Source organism: Dufourea novaeangliae, unplaced genomic scaffold, assembly GCF_001272555.1.
Source record: "Dufourea novaeangliae isolate 0120121106 unplaced genomic scaffold, ASM127255v1 scaffold6, whole genome shotgun sequence".
NCBI lineage: Eukaryota > Metazoa > Arthropoda > Insecta > Hymenoptera > Halictidae > Dufourea > Dufourea novaeangliae.
In genome coordinates this window covers 3,888,799-3,911,336 of record NW_015373900.1, presented here as the reverse complement: position 1 = coordinate 3,911,336, position 22,538 = coordinate 3,888,799, and the positions used below count along the sequence as shown (strand labels likewise).

Below are 22,538 nucleotides of genomic sequence, written 5' to 3'. Positions count from 1 at the left end.
CGGGTACGGACATTAATCACTCGGCGTCACCAGCCGTGATCTCAGTGAATTCGCAATTAATACGAAATTGCCGTCATCGTTGTGCCGCGCCGCCTCTAAGACGAGGCTCGTTTATACCGGACGGAATCGCTGCGATTTCCGTGTGTATACCAACCAGCACAAGTATGGGGGCAGGCTTTCACTGTTAATGAAAGTGGAACGTGTTACTTTATACGGATTTAGGAGAGCTGATTAAAAGACGTGACTTAATTATGAGATTGAGGATGTTTGTGACAATTTAATTTCTACTGATAGGAACTATAAACTGGTTTGTTTTGGACATTGTAAGGTTTAGTAGGTTGAAAATAGAATGGGGATGTTATGAAAATTTACATGGAATTTAGTTAGATGTTTTGGTGGTACGTACAGATTCATAAAAACTGAAAACTGATAATTCTTTACTTCTCATAAGATTAGGCGAAGTTACGTTGATACTTCTATGGAAAGAACGTTATTGAATATCGAATGGCATTTCACTGAAATAAATGAATTGTATATATAAGCTCTAAATGAGTTTCAGTAACTCTCTGTTCTCAAAGGGTTTCATTTATTTCCTTCTTCTTTTTAAAGTGTTTTTTGTAACAAAAGAAAACCAGATGTTATGTTAAGTAGGTACTTGAATATTTAATGTCATATTGATTCCTTTTTATAGAGCAGTTTTCTTTTGTTTTAATCAGTTATTTAGAATATTCTAAAATAATTAGCCTATTTTAATGTACTAAATGTCTAATCTGCAGTTGACATATTTAGTTGAATACAGGAAGCTACAAACAAATGGAAAAATTGCCACTAATATATCATTTATCAAAAAAATGATTATTTCTTGCATTTTTTGTCTTGTGTTAAAAAATTGCACACATCTGTATGTATTCAAGGAAGTACTATTTAAAATATTTTAGTAAATAAATAAGTATTTCGTTTTGAGGTTTTCTATTAAGAGTTCAAACATTTTCAGTTAATTTCATTTGAGTTAGTGAAAACACAAATGAAAACATGAAAATTCATATCATTCTTATTTTAAACACTATTTTGGACAATTTATGAATAACATATTAAATTATCAAGTACAGTGATTCATACACATTCGTTCGTATTGTTTCGAAATAGCTATTAAGTGTAAACAATTTTATTCGATTCCTACTTATGTATGTTTATATCAGCCCTACGTTTATCCATATTTCGGGACAAATTTTTCTTAATTTTGAAATAAAAATCGCAGTTTGGTACGAGATTTCATCAAATATTTGTTACAGCCCTCCGTGGACAAATCTGTGAGTCACTGCAAAGACAAATGTATTGATGATTTTTAAATATTATAATCAGGGTCCGACGTTTACACGAAGGTAGAATAAACAAAATAAGAATATTTCGCCGTAGAAAGAATCTAAAATAAACGATACCAAACGCTCACATTCTTTCTCGATTCAGTCTTGATTCTGTATTTATTCCATATTCTTGATCCCTTTAACGCCCAGTGTTGCACCGGTGCAAGACTCATTTTAAAAGTACGTTACATTCTGTCGCCTGTTAATATCTAATTTTTGTCAGCATCGTTTTCATTGATGTGAAGCAGATCTTCATATTTTCATTTGAGAAATTCAAATATTTCCCCCCAAAAGAAATAGGAAAAGAAAAAAAAATAGGTCTGTTTAATATCGATATTTTCGACTATTAAAATAACATTATACATCATACATGAGCCGTTCATTTGCCAAACTGATTAAGTCCACAAAAACTATGAAAGAGATTTATGTTAAATATAGGTAAAAAAAGAGCAAAAACTGGAGTTAGTTCTTTTGGTCGCTGAACGGCTCCTATATCAGTTTCATAATTTCGAAATAACGATTTAAGGGTCTGGGTGTTAAAGGATTAATTATAAGCGTCAATTATCGTATTATTGTACTCATCAAGTGTTTCAAATATTATTAAAATATTAATTGTAGCATGAAGTGAAGTATTGCTTTTAGAAAAAAACCTTATCTACGATTCACCCTCATGACAATACTTGTATTCAGTATGCTTAAGAATATATTATAAATGATTTGATCTCTGTGTCCCACAGTGTTAGTTTCATCGTGGATCAACCACAATAATAGTGGTGCCCCCGAAACTTTTGGTCGATAGTGTATGTGTGCGCGCACGTGCGGTCACGTTACCGCGAATGCCTATCGCGTGACGTAATAAATTGTTTGTGGTCTCAATTTAATTAATTAGCGGTGTGGTCGCGTAACCGATCCGGCTGCATGGAAGGCAGTGATTAAAATGAAAAATGAACATCCGTCTGATAACGAGGATTCGAGTGGACTTTATACGAAGTTTGTTGTAAAGGGCGGGAAAAAGGGTGGGGGTGGGGGTGGCAGTTTCGTATAATTTGATACGAAACAGTTATTCTTGATCAGGGGAATGAACGGGTCCGATCCCGTAATACTTTATGCGATCAGGAGTGGGCGATGAATTATCGCAACGAGAGAGTTTTATTGTTGTCGGATTTATTGTACTTCCGTACGGCACCGCGTCGGGGTATTAATTTTCGGCTCGTCTCGCTTATTTAATTAGTCGCTCGAGTAAGGCGGGACGTGTTCGATGAAATCGTCCGTAACGTCACTTTGCATTTTACATTCGCCAATTTATGTACCGGTTTAATGAACATAACAACATTAGCGACGTAGGACGGAGCCCATTGGAGAGTTAGAGTGTGATGGAAATCGAAAAAAAAGTTTGCAATCATTCATATTTATTGGGTTTGTGCTAATGATATTTGCATACGTGATACGATACGTGTATACATATATGTACTCGATTAAACGAGGTCTGTGAAATATTGTAAGTGATGTTATATAATATATTTACTTTTTAACATTTTTGTTTTTAAAGCTTCTGAGTTATGATTGAATATGACAGTTGCCAAGCTTCAAACGCACACAGAGAACTCTTGGATCGATTATTTCATACATGTAATTGATTATACAAAAATATTCAAGATATGTCACTAAAACGACAAGATGTTATTGAAAATTATATTGTCTAATTTGCTTTGGAACCAAAATGTTCTTAAGTATTTAATACGTTCTTTATCCGCATATGGTTTTGAAAACATTCGTCATTCTATAGGTGCACCATCATTCTCTTCGGTGGAATGTTCTTACTTTCTTGATAAAATGCCAAGAATACATCAAACTGACATAATGAATGACATAAAATATGGGTGAGTGTTGTAAAACATATTCTGATTTCATCAAATAAAGTATACTGACTTGGAAATTAAAGCGTCACACATACCTACGTGACACCTGATAGCGAACGTGTTAAAGTTTCAATTCATCAACACTTTTTGTTAACAATCCATAAACCATACATATTACTGCAATTTGTTAGATTCCAAATTATTATTTATTCCTTTTTCAAGTTAACCATCACTTCAATTAGTATTTACCTACAGATTTATCAATTGTTTCGATCGATTAAGTTCTCCAAAATAGTTTATTCTAACAATCCTAATTTCATAATTTGGAAACATACCTATTTTTAATATTAAGTGAATATAGACTTAACAAGTATTTATTGCTCATTACTTCAAGATGCACCGCAGATCAGATGCGACTATTATGCAACTACGCCGGTAGAAGAATGCAGTGGAAGGAATAAATTTCGTCGTCGCTATTTTTTTATTTTAAGAAGACTTCAAAACAAAATCTCCACTAAAAGCAATAATTATTTTGATAGATTCAGAGTCCTGTAATTGAATACTTTGTTTAATTCGTCAAAAGGTAAGTAGTTCCTGAGAAACCTTTTCTCTGAATTAGTTCCCTTATCACTTTATCGCGGCGTGTACGTACATAGACTGCAGGTCGGAAGCCAAGGGTGGATCATCAGCTACGTTCAACTGCGATAAGACAAGGGCGGCAGGCCGCGTTCTCTTTCGCACAATAGGGGTACCGTCGATCTAGGCTGCAGTAGTATCCCTTTTTTTGGCCGAAAGTACGCCCCATCAAGTTCCCATCGTCCCCATGAGACCGATGGTGTTACAAGTAATTGTCGCCCTAGGGTGGCTGGGCTTGGCTCTCCCTTGCGTTCATCCCCTCCTGCTATCCGATCAGAAGGAAGTGAGACGGAAAATGACAGTAGCGTAAAGGTGAGAGAGGCTTTAATGAGAAAAAAAGTGAGAGAAAGGCAATCGTTTAAGGAAGGAATGAAGAAAGGACAGTAAGAGAGATGACAGTGTGAGAGACAATGGAAAGAGAAGGGAATTGCATACTTTTGCAAGAAACACGAAGAACTGAAGTTTTTGTTAACTAATACATGTTTTAATGAAAAGACTACCTTTTCTAGAACAGTTTCAGAAAAACATGTATCAATCAACGAATTTACATTATTTTTCAATAAAGTTGCTTGGTACGATAAGCATCCCTATAAGTTCATTGATTTCAGATGAGTGGATCTAGATATTTTATGTATACAGTTTGGGCATCCGTTGTCTTTTACGTTTCAGAGTCATTGCTGGTTTTGCAGTATATATTAAGCAAAAGAATACAAAATAGCTCATATCTTAAAATGTATATTAATATAAACTCCGGACTTAATTTAAATGAACATAAACCCAGTTTATGTGTTATAGTTTTCTTTTAAACAACTTTTATGTAAGCCATTTTTTACAGCATTTACACCAAAATGTACCTTCAAGGAGTCGAAGTTATATTTCGGTGGCTAAAGTTTAGCAGTGATATTTGTAGGTTCGTGTAAAAATCTCGAAAGAAAAAGGGTCATTCAGATGAGAATTACTTCCAGTACCAAATTATAGTTGTACTATGTCATTATGTGATACTGAAAGAATTCAGTAGCAAAAGACAAGAGATTATGGACGATAAAAGGTGTTTTTCTAAAATTTGATTATTCAGATACATCAAATATACCGTGGCCCTGAATATATGAAAAACGTGCAGTATAAATTTTCCACATGAATATTGCACGTTCATTTTGACTGTCCCGACCACTTATCAGTTTCGGATGAAATTTAGGGCCACCGTGTAGAAGGAAGGGGGTACCGCACAAGTAGCAAAGGGAGGAAGTCCCCGCAATTTCAGAGCGAAACGCCCTCGCAACCGGCGCGCCCCAGTTGCCGTCCCGAAGGTTCTAGCTCCGGGGAAAAAGTACGCGACGAACTTTCGCCTAACAAGTGGATGATTCACAAATCATCCCCAATTCCGCGGGCCGCCGCCCTCTCCAATAAAGAAACTTCGTTTTCGGTCTATACAGTCCCCCGGTCCACGGGGCGACCAATAACTTTCTTTTTGCCCGCCTCGGTGAATCGAAAACAAAGCAAAGGAACGAGAGGAACGACGGACGGAGGCCGGAAATAGGGAAAGAAAATAAAACAGAACAGATTCAGGAATCTGCAGTTTAATCGAGGGTGCTATCATTGGAAATTTAGACCCCCACGTTTTTTGTTTGTTCGACGCAACAGCGTACGATTCCACGCCGAAGAGCTTCCTTCCGACGGATTTCTTTTATCGTGAACTTCGCCCTTTGTGACTGAGTTTCAGGAGATCGTGAAAGAGAGAATCTTTCAGGTTTTTTTTTTTCGAGTTCCGTACACAGTATGGCGGAACGTCGAAATATTTTCTAGATCATTACGTATATTAAGTAAATCATCGAAAATTTAATCTCATAAAAGTATCTTTAATTCATACAATCTAAGGGGTCACAGGAAATTTACAAATATTTACAAATATTTTGATTTCAATACTTTTCTATCATTTATATACTGGGCGTCAAAATTAAGGGACCACTAAAATTTGCCGAAAATATGGGTCATTTTCAAATGACTATATTTCTGCGAAAAATAGTTATAAAAAATATTGTATACGACCATTTTGTAGCCTGAAGTTTCTAGTTTTTGAATCGGGAATTCAAATTTATTTTCATGTAGTTTGTTCCTTTTTTTTTAAAAGATGAAGCGCAGCAAGCGAATGTTAAAAGATGTTGGTCAACTTTGAGAGGATGCGTGGGCCAAATAAAATTTTTTCTGGTAATCCCAATGAAACACTTTTAGAGAGAAAATTTTTCTCTTTAATTTCGTTTTTTTAATTTTGTTATACAATTTTTATTGGCTGAGTTATTCGTGATCATATGAGAAAAGGCACTTTCCGCTTTGAGCGCCTGTAACTTGCGAACGCATGATTGTATAGAAAATTCTAACAGAATTTTGGAAAGCTGAGAGATTTCTCTTTAAAGGCCTTCAGTTGCCAATTTGTTCAAATTTTTCTTCGTCGTATACACATTGTATACATATTGCATAATTACCATTTTTCACAAAACACGATACCATTTCAACAAAAATCGTGGAATCTTCCATGTGTCCGCGATTTTTTCAAGTTAAAAGTACACGTAACCCCTGTTCCAAAGGCCGAACTGATCAGATTTTTTTACCCTATGCCCTCGATAGTGAAACTTGCGATATGGTCTGAAAAATTGGTGAATGATTCTTTTGCGGTACGTTTCCTCTTTAAAACGATTTCGCAGCGTTTGAACTGTTATGCTCTGTTTTTTTAGTTTCACTTCATTTTAGAAGAAAGGAGAGATTTCAGAAATTTAGCAAACACATTTCTAGCCAATCTTTTCAAAATGACAAAAAGTGCACAATGCGAAGTGATGAGAGAGTGCAGATGCTGTGTACATCTTACCCTTCCTTAGTTATTGTGATAGACGCACTCTTTTTTTTACCGAACTTAATTTGCTTTTTTTTTTACCGAACTTCTTCCTTTCCATTGCATCTCCTCGCCGTGTAATGAGATGAGTACAGTGGCATCTGCCAGCGAGATGGTGCGCAGTACTAACGTTACAAGTCAACGTACGAATAACCATCTAATGTAACCATTTATTACAGAAGAAAATCCTTTTATAAATACCTATTACTTTCGGACAAAGTATAAATTATAAATTTATTTTCACGTTTCAATCCCGCCTGCAATTACCAAAGGCTGGTCCAGGTGGCGGCCACTCTTTGTGTAACTAAATGCGAACAATAAATGTCGCGCCGTTATTAATCGCGTTTCAGTGACAAAACGGGTGCGCGTAACAAACGAGGACGCCATTTGCGGGTGTCAGATAACCATCGATGAATTCCAATTGAACAACCGTCCACCGAATCGCGGCGCACTTGCTTCGGGGGTCGATCGTTTCGATGATAAAAGAAACAAAGTGTCATGAGTCACTGGGGGTGCGATCGAACTTTCGGATTCAGATCCGATCAGATTAGACAGCGAACAATCCGGCAGATATTCCCGACTTGATCACGGAACGTAAATAAATATGGATCGAACCGATGAGTCAGAACCGGCAGAAAGGACAATGATAGAAATTGGTCAATTTTGGGCCACGTGAAAAGATTATACATATAAGATATGTGTCTACAGGTGATAAGGAGACCGAAATGCATAATTATTTATTTGAGACCTCATGGGATTTGCATATGTTTATCCTACCACTTTGAGGAACGCTGTTTCGAGAACAACACGTACAAAGTTTTACGTGAAAAAAATGATATATTTTTTTTCACTTACTGTTAATTTGTTAACCCAGGATTCTATATCAATCCTTTCGTTCCTTTGAAAAAATACCGTTGATATTCTTGCCATCGCACTGTGGTCCAGAATTGAAATTTAGCTGATCAGGCTTTTAAATAAATACCGTATTTAATAATTCTTGAAGTAATGAGTTTTATTTTCCCATTCAAGAAGGTTAAATATTTTCATAAGCGTGAACTTAATAAACTATTTACTTATAATGCTTAAGAAATCTATTAAGAATTCATCAAACGCTTAAAAACAAAGGGACAATACCTAAATGGTAATATTCAACACTAAACAATTACATTTTCGAAAAATTTGTTCTCATGTTTTAATACTCCGCCATATTGTTTCAGAACCTATCGAATTTGATTTCGATGTAATTAACCATGATTGCCAACTTAAAAATTGTACACTTTGTATGATTTTCATTCACTTTTGTTTTAAATTCTTTAAATAGCTAAATTTCAATACTGGGCCACTGTGTATCGTTGAGAATCGAAAACTAAGCCTATTATAAACAGCCGAATGAAGACGATTTTGTGAGTACGGAGTGGCCAATTCAATCCATGCATCCGTCGTTAGTCAAATCGTCGCCGAGTTCTTAATTGTTCTGACTCCATTTTTCAAAAAAATTTAGTTTATCAATCTACGTGCGTCTCATTGGTCCAAAAAATACAAATTCACCATAATATAAAGAAAATTCAACCTAGAAGACAACAAATATTCTTTAAACACTAGAACTTCCAGCATCGAACGAGTACTAAATTACATTGTATAATACAATTACATACATAACATTCAGTATAATTTAGTATAATATAGTGTAACATAAAATGTATTGTGTATTAGAAGGCAAAACAAATTCCACCAAAAGAAACATTTTAAATTCAGTAATCGTGAACTAAGAAATCTGCAATCTTGTGTTTGATTGTTTAACTACTTTCCTGCTTCTATAGTATCAAATTTCGTAAACTTTAAACTCAGTTTTCTCAGTTTAGAAACTAGTGGAGATAGAACACTTAAAAACTAGAGGGATGAACCGACTATAACTACGAGAATGATTCGAACATCAAAAAATTCATTTAAATGCGCATTCTATAACGGTTGAAGATCTAAATAATAAAATTGAAAAAAAATTTATGTTTTCAAAATATGTAGACCGGAACCTCCATTTAAAGTTCATTTTCAACCAGAAGGTAGTATTTTCAGCTTCTTGTAGAAATTTTCCAACAAACATTGTCTTCGCAAGGAAAATCCTGTGACTGCCGAGCTCGATTCGCGGAATCCTATTACGAGCGAAAAAGTTTCACGAAACTGTGGAGTGACTGATCCCATAAACGTTACGGCGGGGCCAGGTTAGGTGTAATTGAGATCGGTCAATTTTCCATGAACACGGGAGCCCAACGGGATAAGTTCGTATTGCGGCAGAAAAATCTTTACTGGAATGTAACATTTCCCATCGTTGATTGGATGAGACCGTTGCTTCATCGAGCGGACAATTTCCCGCGATCGCATTTTGAATTCCATCGGATTTTCTGTTCCATCGTGTCGAACGATTCGGATGGTAAATTATTATCGGCCATGATTTCCTTTCGGATTCCCTATTCCCGGTCCTTATTCCAGTTATCATTTTAGCCAAGAGACAGATTTCTCCTATTCGTACTTTTAACGAATTATAATACTATTGGTTTAAATTTTTATTTGAAGTTTGTAGCAGGAAGAGTGTTTGTAAGGATGATGAAAGTATATAATAGTTAGAATATGTTATCCAATTCACGTGATAATGATGTTTATCCAAGATAAAGTTGGGCATAATTTTATTCAAATAATACATAGTGAAAAGCAGCAGTGAAAAAGGTCGTACGTAATCAGACATACTTTATTTCGTTTTTAAATCATAAAACGTGGAAAATATATGCGGTTATTTAATAGTGGTTGTTGGTCTTGATTTTAATTATACTGTGACATTAATTTTACGCATAAATTTGTAACGGTACTTAAATAATCCAACCTCTTTGTAATGTACGTGTCACCCATATTTGGGCGACGTGACAGTCAAAGTGTTAAAAGCGTAAAGCTGCGTCTGCACTATACATTAAAACAGTGTTACATAACAAATTGGTATACAACTTAGCTATACAATATGTTTTTATAATTTGTTACGAGATTATACCTTTTGCACAAGCTTGTAACAAGTTTGTATAACATTTCGCATCTCATTATTAATAATGGCGTCATATTTAATGGATAGCATGTAACGTGCTATACAACACAAAAAGTGTTATGTAACATCATACTAAGAAGTTTTATAACGTTGCTATACAACGTGTTATGCTATTATAGCGTAGACGCAGTCTGATCCTGACTAATTGTTTGCCAAGTGTCTACTCTTTCAAGAAGAAGTATTATTTGGTTCTAAAAATCGAAATTTGCACGTTTAATCAATTAAAAATGACGTATGTAGTCCTTTTTATTTTTCATTCCTTACTTGAAACTCTTTATCCAGATAATGAATTAACCCATCTTCGACACAAGATTCTATTAGCGTGAAAACTTTGTTGGATAATGGGATAATTTAATATTCGCGATAACAAATATACGTGATCGGTTTGGAGAAGTTGTTATATCAATCCCAGTCTGTGGTAAATTGCAAATTTATTAAAATAATTGAATTACACATACATACATATACATAATCAAGTAATATAACAAGTACAAGTAGTTTAAATTGTTAATCTAATGACATTTTTTGGAATTATATCTATTGAATTTATATGTATACAAATACTATATTACTTGAAAACACATCTGGTATAGACCAATCATTATGTATTCCATTAAATGATTATTAAATTATAATTCGAAATTATTATTAGTCTACTGTTCTAGCGCAATAGGAATCAAAGCTTTCGCACTGACCCAATATTTACCTCGCCCCTATTTTAATATTTCACTAGTTCACAATGCCGTATTAACCCTACGTTGTCACGCGCGCAAGTAAAATTGACGTAGTAAACTATGTTTGAGGCATCATTGAAAATGGTACTACTGTCGCTATGTAGTAATAATTTCAGGTATCTCAAAAACTTTTTTTTCAGAATTTTGCTTTCTTTCAACCATTTTGTTACACATGATAAATCTTTCAATGTTAATTTTTAACCATGGAAATATAATCTAAATATTAAAACTTCAGTTCAGAATATTTTTGCGACTCTATTTAACAAATAGTTTTTAGACAATAGACGATTGAACATTGATTTGGGTCCATCGACTAAGTGTCAAGCTCGTTCGAAAGTTAAATAATAATATATAAAAATGTAAATAATTTCGAATCACAAAAGACAAGAATTATCATTTACTCATTCTATAAGCAAAGTTGAAAGGAAAGGCTATCACAATTCCTCTGCAATTCTCCCACTTCAAAAAACAAAAAGAATGGAACAATAAAATCACTGACGATTAGATAAGAGAACGAGACGTATCATTTTCATTAGAAATAAGTTTTCCCTCAATGGAACGAGGTTCATCTATCACGGAAATCGGTCCGTATCGCTAATTCCGGTTTTTCTTTATCTGGATCCCTGGGTCGCGTTCGCAGAAACTGTCTTCGGGACGTGGGCGATAAGGCGAAACGGCGTTTCCGTGACCGCGCGAATGGAGAGATTTCGCGGTTAACGAACCCACGGCGAAATCCAAGAGATAACGAGACGGGGGGGGGGGGTTGGCGATGGAAACGGTCCCACGGGATAAGGTGGCTCGTTGTCCCGTCTCCCGCAACAATAAACCGTCACCGAAACGGCGGCGGATCCCGCGTATCTGCATCCCTCCACCCCCTTTTTCGACGACCGTTACTCTGCCCCGCAATTTTCCAACGGCGGGGGGAGGGGGGGGGGGCAGGTAACACCAGACCTCGTCATCGACGTTTCGCTACGTCGAAATTCGAGGATTCGACAAATTTGTCGGTTGCATTCCGTGGTGACGCTGTTGTCATTCTGGTGGAATGCCATTACACGTAAGAAAACTAAACGTTTTAAAATATAATAAAACACAGGCAACCTTTAGGACAAAATGTTTTATATTATTGAAAATATATTCGTTCTGTGGGGATACAGCGATTTGCAGGGTCAAGCAATACAGGGTGTCCCAAAATAGCTTCGACTCCCGGCAATGAGGGAAACCTGGGGTGATTTGAAACAACTTTTTCCTTAGCAAAAATGTTATCCGAGGCTTTGTTAACCAATTGCAACACGTAGCCAACGCTACCGCGGAGGCTCGGCCGGCAGACTTGCACTTTGATTGGTCGGGGTTTTCCGTTAATATCACGTTAACAAAGCCTTGGCTAACATTTTTGCGAAGGAAAAAGTTGTTTTAAATCACCCCAGGATCCCCTCATTTCCGGGAGTCGAATTTATTTTGGGATACCCTGTATATCAAATGACTGGTCTATGTCCTTTTGTGGATTGTGTTTAAGAATTCTCGTTTATCCAAAAAGTAACCGAACTTCTTCAATAGAACAAAACAGCTTTTGGAAAAAAATGTTTTAGCTTGGGTGAAGTAGGTACATGTCTTCTGTGGTGATACGATTGCAGGACCACGCAATGTACCAAATGACTGATGTATGTCCTTTTGCGGAATATCTTTGAGAATCTTCATCGCGGCGTTTTGAATGTCTGGGATATGTTATCGTAATTCGTTTCAAGCGTATTTTAAGCCGCGGAAATAAAAAATAATTCAGTAATCAAAAGTAAGACAATGACAATCGGTTTTATATCATTACGGGCAGCTTTAATGATCAACTCGGTGAAAAACTTTAGTCATCAGTCAATGTGTGAGGAACAAACCGCGCACAAACTTTGCGAAGTTTAAATGCTCGGTCAAAATACGATAAATCGTGTCTTTTGATAATTCTAGCTTATTTTTCAATAATCGTATCGAAGATTTTTAGCTGAATTTTGTTTGCTTTACATACTTTTTCAATGTTTCCTTTTCTTGGCCCCAAACAACTTGCCCGATCATTGTCGTTATTGTCTTCTTAACTCAATTCATATTGTTTAATCCAGTTGTAGACTCATGCACGAGACAAACAATTATTACTAGACTGCGGATTTTTATACACAATGGTATCTTCTAAAGCAATTCATACAGAAAGAAGCAAATGTAGGAAATTCTTTCTTTCTTCAAGTATCATATTCGGTTCCGAATAAACCAATAAACTTATTGGATCTGATGAAAGTTTTGTCCTTTATTGTATTTTACAAGCACTTATAGGTTATCAATGCATAAAATCCGCAATCTAATTATTACCATACGCTGTTTGCATGAATTGCAAAACGTACTGTCACTTTGGGTGCTATAACTCGGCGTCTAATGATCCAAATGCCATAATACTTTGACACTATATCTATCAAGGATGTATTTTTTTTTCTATTTCTAAAGAGTTCGGTTATTTTGGTGACAGACCGTGCATTTCCGCGTATACTAAAGTTTTGACCTAATATTTTTTATGATCTAAATTACTTCTATCTATGATATAAAATCGTTTGAAGGAACTTTAGTGATTACATGAACAAAGAATGATAATTTGTTCTTAGAATGCATAACAATCACTGAAAAGTCTTAAAACGTTTTATAATAAGTGCACTCTTAAAGCCTTGCTCGTGGAGGAGTAATATGATTACCTACTGGAAACTTATTCTCAATGAAAGCCTTTTAACGTTAGAACGTACATCTCTATTTTCAGCGCTATTAAGGTCATTGAAGTGCAACTTTGGAAAAAAAAGTATGTTCTATTTCATTCGACAGAACAAAGAGTATTTAATCGCACTGAAAGTTTTTTTCACATAAAAAATAGAAAAGCAATTCACATTACTCTTACAAATGAGAGGATTATATTTTAACCAAATAATTCACTGCACCCCTAAACCTGTATACACACACCAAGATAAATTAAGACCAAATGTATTTAATCAGCGACTGTGTAATCGTTCAGTGAATGTGCAATCGTTTCAATAAAACGAAGGACACCTACATTACCTTCATACTCTAAAAGAAAACATGAAAAGGGCACATGAAATCGTTTCATTAATTATATATAAATACGAGTAAAAGATATAATGTTCATAAACACTGTTTCATTCCTTAGTTTTCGTCAGTAAGTGTATGTAAAAACTTATACCGTCTATCTGTCCTCATGTCACTAACATAATACAATTACGCGCAGAAATAAATTACGACAAGAAAGTGTTTACATCAAAGCAACGAATATTGAAGTTACGGAAAAAATAATTCTCAAAGTTATACGATCTAAACTGTACAGTTAATCATTTTCGAAACCGTAATTATATACTAAAGTTTTCCAACCAAACTTTTCCTAAAACCAGACAATCGCTTGCTTTAGAATGAAACATAACGCTCCCCCTAAACTGTTCGAATTTAGGAACCCATGGTAAACGTTATATTGCTGTGAAACGAGATATTTTTGCCTCTCTTTTGTCATCTATTGAAGATTCGCTGCGTGTGCACCATTTATTTTAGCACCATTTTTGCGAAATACTGTATTAACCTTTAGGCTGCCAGAAGTATCCGTTTCGGGAACTTAAGTTAATTTATACTTAAGCGACTATTAATAAACATTGAACGATAAATATATGTTGTATGTGTGCATGAGTGTATGTATATGCATTAACACAATGCTTTGAGATTTATTATTAGGAAGAAACATTACCATGAAACAGGAATACAATTACAAAAACCATGTGAACAAATAATACTGAACTAAAAGAAGTAACTAGAAACCAAAAATAAAAAAGTTTGATTTAAATTTTCCACGTCCTTAGCTATGGGTAATGCTAAAGGAAGTATATTATTTTTATTTGCTGTATGTTTATTTGTTCATGCACTTCTAGATTGGCAAGACGGTTTAGTAGTCTACAGAAATTTTAAATCTAATTTCCGAATCGATATCATTGATATCAAAAACCACCAGAAATATTTCAAATAGAAAATTGAGCAATTTTTAAATTTTACTACCATACCCTGTCCGAACTATCCCTTTTGGAACATCGACAAAACTCGACATTCAGCAGAGTGCATGTGTTGTATATTGTATACATAAATTTTTGACGAGAAATATCACTTTTTTATGACAAAATGACTAAATACGGCTGGTCGTGAATTTACTTTCCACCACGACTGTACCACCAAAACCTTGCATTCCACAATGAACCGTATAACAGGAATTCCGAACACGCCGATGATACAACAAAATAATTCTAAGCATACCATCTACTCATCCACTCCCACGTACATCGCGTCTAATCAAATTACAAATTAATCGACGCCCCTTCAGATTCACCCCCGCCCACCAAAATAACACGCTGCTTATCGTGCCCATAATTGTTTCCTTCACGCAACTCCGTACGGTTAAAGAACATCGTATTCAATTACCGCTAATAAGCAACCGTGCACCCCTGCCGCGTCGTTCAAGACACCCAGCCGACAATTACGTCCGGCAATAAAGTCGTTCAGGGTGAGGTGGGGGTGATGGTGGCCTCCCTCGTGAGAAATTAATACGGAATTCACGACAACCGAAGCGGGTAACGACGACCACGTAGGCCCGATTTCCTTGACGTTTCATCGTTCCTACCCCCCTACGAAAAAGGGAGGGGACAAGGGGACAAGAAGCACACGACTTTTCGCGTTTTCCCTCGGTGATCGTTCCGGAGGGTTCCTGGGAGAGGGGGTATGAGGGAGCGCGCTTGGTTTCCTTGGTGACCGAAGGGAACGCAACAGCGAACCGCACGGTTTATATCAGCCATCCTTTTCCTCCTTCTCCCTTTTCGAATACCGGCTGTTTGTATTTCATATTGATAGAGTATTGATACAGCCCTTCCTGTAACCCCTCTGTTCGACAAACCTACCCCCCTCCACTCCCCTGTCACGGACACGCAGCTATACGCCCCTGGCTGCTATATGGAACGCAAATGAGCACGCCCGTGAGTTACCATTTCGGCCGAGTCACGTGTTTACTTTGTTCCGCATTGTTGCACCTCGCTAATGGCCGGCGCAAGCGTTTTCCACGGGACATACGCAGCGCCGGCAACCCTTGCACGATTATGAGTGTATCAAGGTCTGAAAGGTCGTTATAACTTGCAAAATGGACGGATCTCTTTTTAGAGGGTGGCGAGGAGGAATAGGATCGTCAGTGGAAGAGGTGTAATGTGGAAGAGATGGGGGTGTGTGATGGAATGAGTGCAAGGGTGGACCGCCTGAGATGGAACGGTTGGAATAGGTTTTCTCTTTTGAAGGTGTGGGCAGGCATTGTACATATTTTCTTTCTTTCCTTTTAATGCAGTTATTTGATTTTAAACTGATAAAATCAACATATGTAATTCATTCATTGTGAATATGTGAATTAATCAATCACCATACGTTAACAATAAAAATGAACAAAACTATGTATCTATCTTTGTATCTATCTATCTTTTCTTAGTTGTGAAATAGGTAATAGATTCCACAATTACAGCCCTCAATGTGATAGAAAGTCTACAAATAGGCTCTACCTTCATCATCATAAGTTACCCAAATTTACGTAAATAAATTCGACCGTTTGAAGAAGAACTAAGATCGTATATCAAGAATAAAGGTATATGTACTCGGAAGACGAATAATGGGAGACACACAAGTAACTCATAATTATAGAATAAATGAGGCAAATTCACCTTAGTGCAAAATATACGAAACTCAACTCACGATAGTAGATATATGCAGACATTAATAGAGTGCGAAATATTTGAGAAACTGAGTTTGACCATACGAAACAAAAACCTGATTATATTACCAACTTCGCTTACAATCTCCAAGAATATATACAGGGTGAGACACCTAATTTGATCATCTCAAATAGCTTCTGAATTATGCGTTGTACAAAAAATTGTTTCTACAGATTAACATAGTATCAAAGGGGACATCGTGGGTGTACAGAACTCCTTTATAAGTGGAGGTGTTTAGGAAATTTGGTAGTCGACTTTGTTTTTTTAAATGGAATACCCTATCTTCTGTACTATACATATACATATAGATAGATAGTGAATAGTGTAGTATATTGTTAAAAAGTAAGAGAAAACGAAAATTACAGTGAATAAGCCAAGGTCAGGTCGGCCGAAGATATTTACACTTAGGAAACGTCAGAGTATTATTAAAGAAGCTACAAAATATCCATGTGTAAGTGCTCGAACACTATGCAATGGTGTCGCGTCAAAAACAGGGAAGATGTGTGTCCCCAAACTATTACAAACGTTTTTCATTCTACTGAAATATATGACAGAGTAAAACGGCTAGGTTTCGCTGAAATCTACTTAAATGAACTGATCGAATTTTGGAAACGTGTTATCTTCTCAGACGAAAGTAAGTTCAATATTTTTGGCTCGGATGGGAAGAAATTCGTCTGGAGAAAACCCAATACTGAACTTCAACAAAAAAATCTTAAAGCAACTGTTAAGCATGGCGGTGGACACGTGATGCTATGGGGCTGTTTGGCGTACAATGGTGTTGGAAATATTGCATTTATAGAGGGAACAATAAATGCCGAGAAGTACATCCAGGTGTTGCGTAATAATTTACATGAAAGTGCAGTGAAATTAGATCAAAATGAAACTTATTATTTCCAACAAAACAACGATCCAAAGTACACCGCTAAAAAAAACGAGAGAATGGTTGTTGTACAAAAATACCCAAACAATTAATTACACCACCACAATCTCCTGATATTAATCTTATAGAAAATTTATGGCACCTGTTTGATATAGAAGTAAGAAGAAGAAAAATATCTAGTAAGACTGATTTACAACGCGTAAAATAACCCAAAAACTGGTAGAATCTATGCCACGCAGGCTACAAGCCATTATTGAAGCAAAAGGGATGCATACAAGATATTAATTATAATGTGCAACTTAAATAATCATAAACGTACTACAATAATTGTAAGTGTACAAATACTTTCTTGACCCACTGTATATTTTATGTTATTCATTATTTTTGTTTTATGTCTTTGTAATATCTAATCAAGAAGGTAAAAACATTCCACTGAAGAGAATGATGAATCACCAATGTGGTCTGTGACGAATGGTTTAGAAACTATACGGCGACAGCGAACGTGTTAAACAAAATGTAACAAAATGAAATACAACAGGACTTCGATTATATGAACCTGCCGGGGAACAAGTTTGTTCATATAACCAGGTCGTACATAATAATACAAATCCAGCTATTTCTTCCCAACACCTATGATTTTACGCTCGACTGGAGCTCAGAGTTGAATTATTCAGACACTATACTACATAACAAGGAATATCACTCAAGTGTAACACGCCGATTTTAATACCGTTTGGTACAGAGACGGTATTTTGAAAAATATTTTACACGTATTTTTTTATGCCTGCTGACATTCACATCTAGGAGGTGATAACAGCTCTCAATATCACGAGAGAAAAATACATTTCCCTTAATATCTCGCAAACTATTCGACTTGGAAAAGATATTTGTTAACAAAACTTTTGTGACTTTTAATAATAAAAGCAACTGTTTAAGTGGTTTTCGAAATACAAACTCGTTTAAACAATTATGTTTTATTTTTCAGTATTTCGAAAAACTACTCAAGCAAATATTTTTATTATTAAAAATCATACCATTTTGCTGAACAAATATCTTTTCTAAGTCGAATAGTTTGCGAGACATTAAGAAAAATGTACCTTCCACTCACGACAGAGGGCTGTTTTTACCCCCTAGCTGAGAATGTCAGTAGCTACGAACAAAATACGTGCTAAATATTTTTCAAAATACTATCTCTGTATTAAACGGCATCAAAATCAGCGTGTTACACTTGAGTGATGTCCCTTGTAAGATATCCTTCATATAAACGGAGTTCCACTGTAAATCTTTAATAAGCAACAGTAGTTGACACGACTGTAAATAGACTTATATAAACAGAGAAGAACTAAGGTTACTTATTGTTAGTCTTTGTTTAATGCGACCTTTCGGATGTGTACTCACCGGATGTCCGACGAGGCTTTGCCAGGAGAACTCGAGGTCCGCAACGGACGCTGCCACTGGAACGACGAAGTTCATTGCGTATGTATTGACCACCCCCTCCTTGACATAGTACAGCTCAGCGTCGAGTCCTGGAAAATAGAACGGGAACGTAAAGCAATCGGTCCATCAATTATGAAAAAGCCGTACCGTCCAGCCGGACAACGACCAGGTAGAACACATTTCCCTCCTGCTAGTCTTTGTGAATCGACTGAATAAAGCCACGTCACGGGCGACGCTTTCCTCGCGAATCAAGGACGTTGACCGGGACTTCGTTTAAGAAACATGAGCGATGGAAGGCACCGAGCTTTCTAAAGCAATTGTTCTACGTAATAATAGTACAATTGTCATTCTCGTTAGAATGAAAAACATTGTTTTGTTTATTTAATAGACGTTCTGAGATTATTTGTTCCAGTAACGAAAACGTGAAAATATGATTGTATGGAAATTGTTAGTGAATCTGAATTAAGAACATTTTCTTTTAACACGTTGACTGCCACAGTGAAACAGGCCGTACGTAACCAGACACAGTCTACTTCGTTTTTTACGTGAAAAATCTTGAATCTATATGCGTTTAATTAATAGAGGCTGATAGTTTGTTCTAATTATACTGCGATGTCAATTTTACGCAAAATTTTATAACGGTATTTGAATAATCCAGCCTGTTTGTAATGTACGTATCAGCCATGTTTGGGTGATGTGATAGTAAAAGTGTTAATGATACTTATTAACACCATATAAATTATAGTATCGTATAAATTTGAAAGATTAATTTATGAGAGTGACGTAAATCCTTTTAATAAAAATTGTGGTAAAAAGTAGCGACGGTTGAGGCGTCCAGTTCAAAAGGGAGCTATGCCACAAATTGTTAATAAATAGGATTTTTATTCATTCTGGCACCTCCTGATGTCTGGTTATTATCCCTTAATTTATAATGATTATATATGTATATACATTGTATATATTATGATGGAGACTACTTTTCATAAAAGCCTTAATATCTCACAACGCTATTACTGCGGCATCACCATATTCTTGCGCTAGACCCCTCAGTTTATCTTCCTCAGTTAGTCTATATTAATTTTATCACTACAACTTTTTGAAATACATATTTTAAGAAATATTGCCATGTATCCACTTTTTCTTGAAATGTTTTCTTTATACTAAAAAAATTTGTGACGGTAATAAAAGAATTCAAAAGTTATACTAATTCAATAATATTTGTTATTCAATTTTCTTCAAGTATTTCGGTTTTGTATAATTAGAGTAATCGTAATTGTATCGTAACTAAAAGTATTAATGACTTTTGAAGTAAATAAAGTAATAAAAACATTAGCAGGTAAAACATTTTTGTTAATTTTTTGAAATATTTAATCTAGATTTAAGTATATGTATTTAAATTATTTTATATTTTGTGAAAGAAGTTTCAGAAATTGTTTTTTGTCAGGCTTCATGTGCGTGCATAAATTATTATAGATTATAATTATTAATGCAAGTCAAACTGAAGTGATTATTAGGCTAGCGGCTCTAAAATATTGGGAAGAACATGAAATCAGGTGTTAGGTAGTCCAGAACATAACTTCGAGGGACTGGTTCGGGTATATTATCCTAAGAAGTTTAGTTTAGTACTTTGCTGGTGTAATACATATACTCTCTGTTAGTCTTCCGGGAATTTGTTTACTTTTAGGAGAGTTGACAATAATATGTACATAAGAGAGGCGTTAGGTGTGTATGTAACCACATATGTAGGATTCTCGAGGAATGGGGTGATTGATTTTAGACGCTTTACTTATTATATTAGTGTATTTTAGTTAGTAGGTTAATAGGTTAACAGGTTTAAACGCTCGCTCTCCCAAAACGCACCGTGATGCACTTTCTTTCCAACCGGCCGCGACTGACTGCCCCGTCGAACTTCCACGCCTCATATACATACTCTTTCACCCCCTTGCATTCGTCTCGCTTGCACTCTGTATCTCGCATCCATAGCTTACATTCGTAAAAACATACACTTCCCTATCGCTCAATTCTAAACACTCTTCGTTCACATCTTCCCAGTCACTCGAGTTCCCCAAACATACCGGCGCCGGTCCGTCGCAACATGATCCGGTCGCCTGCACGCACGCACGCACGCACAACGAACCATTCATCCCACACATCTTAGGGACAAATTTAGTTGAAAGTGAATGTAAAATAGAATAATAAAAGTCTCAGTAAACAAAAGACATATTTTACATTTCCTTATTCTGTTCATGCTCTGTTACATATTTTCATTTTATCCATAATTATTTCACAATTGTTATAATAAAATAATATACAATTTAATAATTTATATAAATATAACGTAATATATTTTAATTTACGTTTTAATTTTTCTGTTTCTTCAATGTATGTTTTGTATTACTAAATTAACTGTAGATGTTTACGCAAATTACATTTTCATAAGATTCTAAACTCTATACACGTGTTCATAAAAATACAAGTATTACATTCATGTCGTATTCAATGCATAATTATTATATTGAATTTGAAGATGATTCTTCAAAAAAACTTTCAGCTGTTATTTTTCCGTCAAATATCATCTATAAATACTATTTCCTAACAGAAACTTAAATGCATCTTTATGAAGTTTATTTATGAATTTGGCTTCAGTGTCTATTCTTCAATGCAGGTGAAAGAAATGTTGAAATTTAACTGACATTAAGTCTCTATATTAATTAATGTTAATATTCAATATAATTGGCTTTATGATTGTGTTAAATAGAACCTTGAAACGAGTAGAGTCACTGTGTAATTTTACAACAAAGAAATGAGCTATGTTAATAATTTCCATTCATAAAGTAAAGTCAAATGTACCTATCAGTAATATCATTCATTACACGTAACATTACCTAATACTACACAATAAATGTACCCACCAAATCATCGCGTGCACATTTAATCCTTTCCGATCTGAATTATTTTTTGCATACAGTTATTTCTTGGATATCAGGACAACAGGAATACTTAAAAGAGAAATGAACGAAAGAATTGTTTATAAACAAAAAGAAATATTCACTAAACAATTCCTAAATATTATTTTCAAGAATGTGTCCATGTAACGGCACCAGAATTAAACAATTCGATACGATGCAATATTGAATTTTCAGTTTCATAATACGAGTTACAAATGCTAAGTAAATTAATGATTCTAAATAGAATGCAACGGTCGGGAAGGGTTAATTTCCCAGCACAGATCCAACGCCGACAACGCGCCAATAAATTAATTTCTGTCCGTCTCTAAACCAGACAACAGGCTAAATTTTCAAACATACTTCCTGTCCCCGAGAAAATCGATTCCGAATCAACCGCACAGTTGCGCCCGTCCGCAGACTTCAATTACAAGTCGTCCTTCAGAACCTGGCTACGTTAATCTACCTATCCCCCCATCGTCGTCGGCGATACGATTAATTATAATCAAACAGTGTCGACATTTAATTACAAAAACAGAGACAGAATACTTCGTCCGCCGCCTCGATTTTTACTTTTCCAGCCCACTAATAATCCGAACCCCGGAATACGAACTTCCACTTAATCCACGGCACCATTTTATCCCTAATCCGTGCCCGGAGGATTCTTCTTGGCGAACACCCCCAGGAAACCCCCCTCTGATACGGTCACTTCGCCAGCAATCCGCCCTCACCCTTCCCCAAGCGAGGAGTTATCCAACGATTACTGTCGCTACGAGCCCCGATAAGATCGTATCTCGGGGGTATACGCCGCGGAATAACCGTGGGTATTTCACGAAACGGATCTTGTAACGCGAATCCACGGGGATATCCCGCCCGTCTCCTAGCTGGCCTTGCTGCT

The 22,538-nt window shown here is 35.8% G+C and overlaps 1 protein-coding gene across 1 annotated transcript in view; it reads right to left on the bottom strand.

Annotated features, from left to right (window-relative positions):
- Positions 1–22,538, bottom strand: part of LOC107193458 (tyrosine-protein kinase Drl-like) — a 240,270-nt gene that overhangs the window by 137,953 nt on the left and 79,779 nt on the right. Inside the window, exon 2 of the mRNA XM_015582905.1 lies at positions 18,657–18,784. Within this exon, the coding sequence (XP_015438391.1) occupies positions 18,657–18,784 (128 nt within the window). The remainder of the gene's footprint in view (positions 1–18,656; positions 18,785–22,538) is intronic.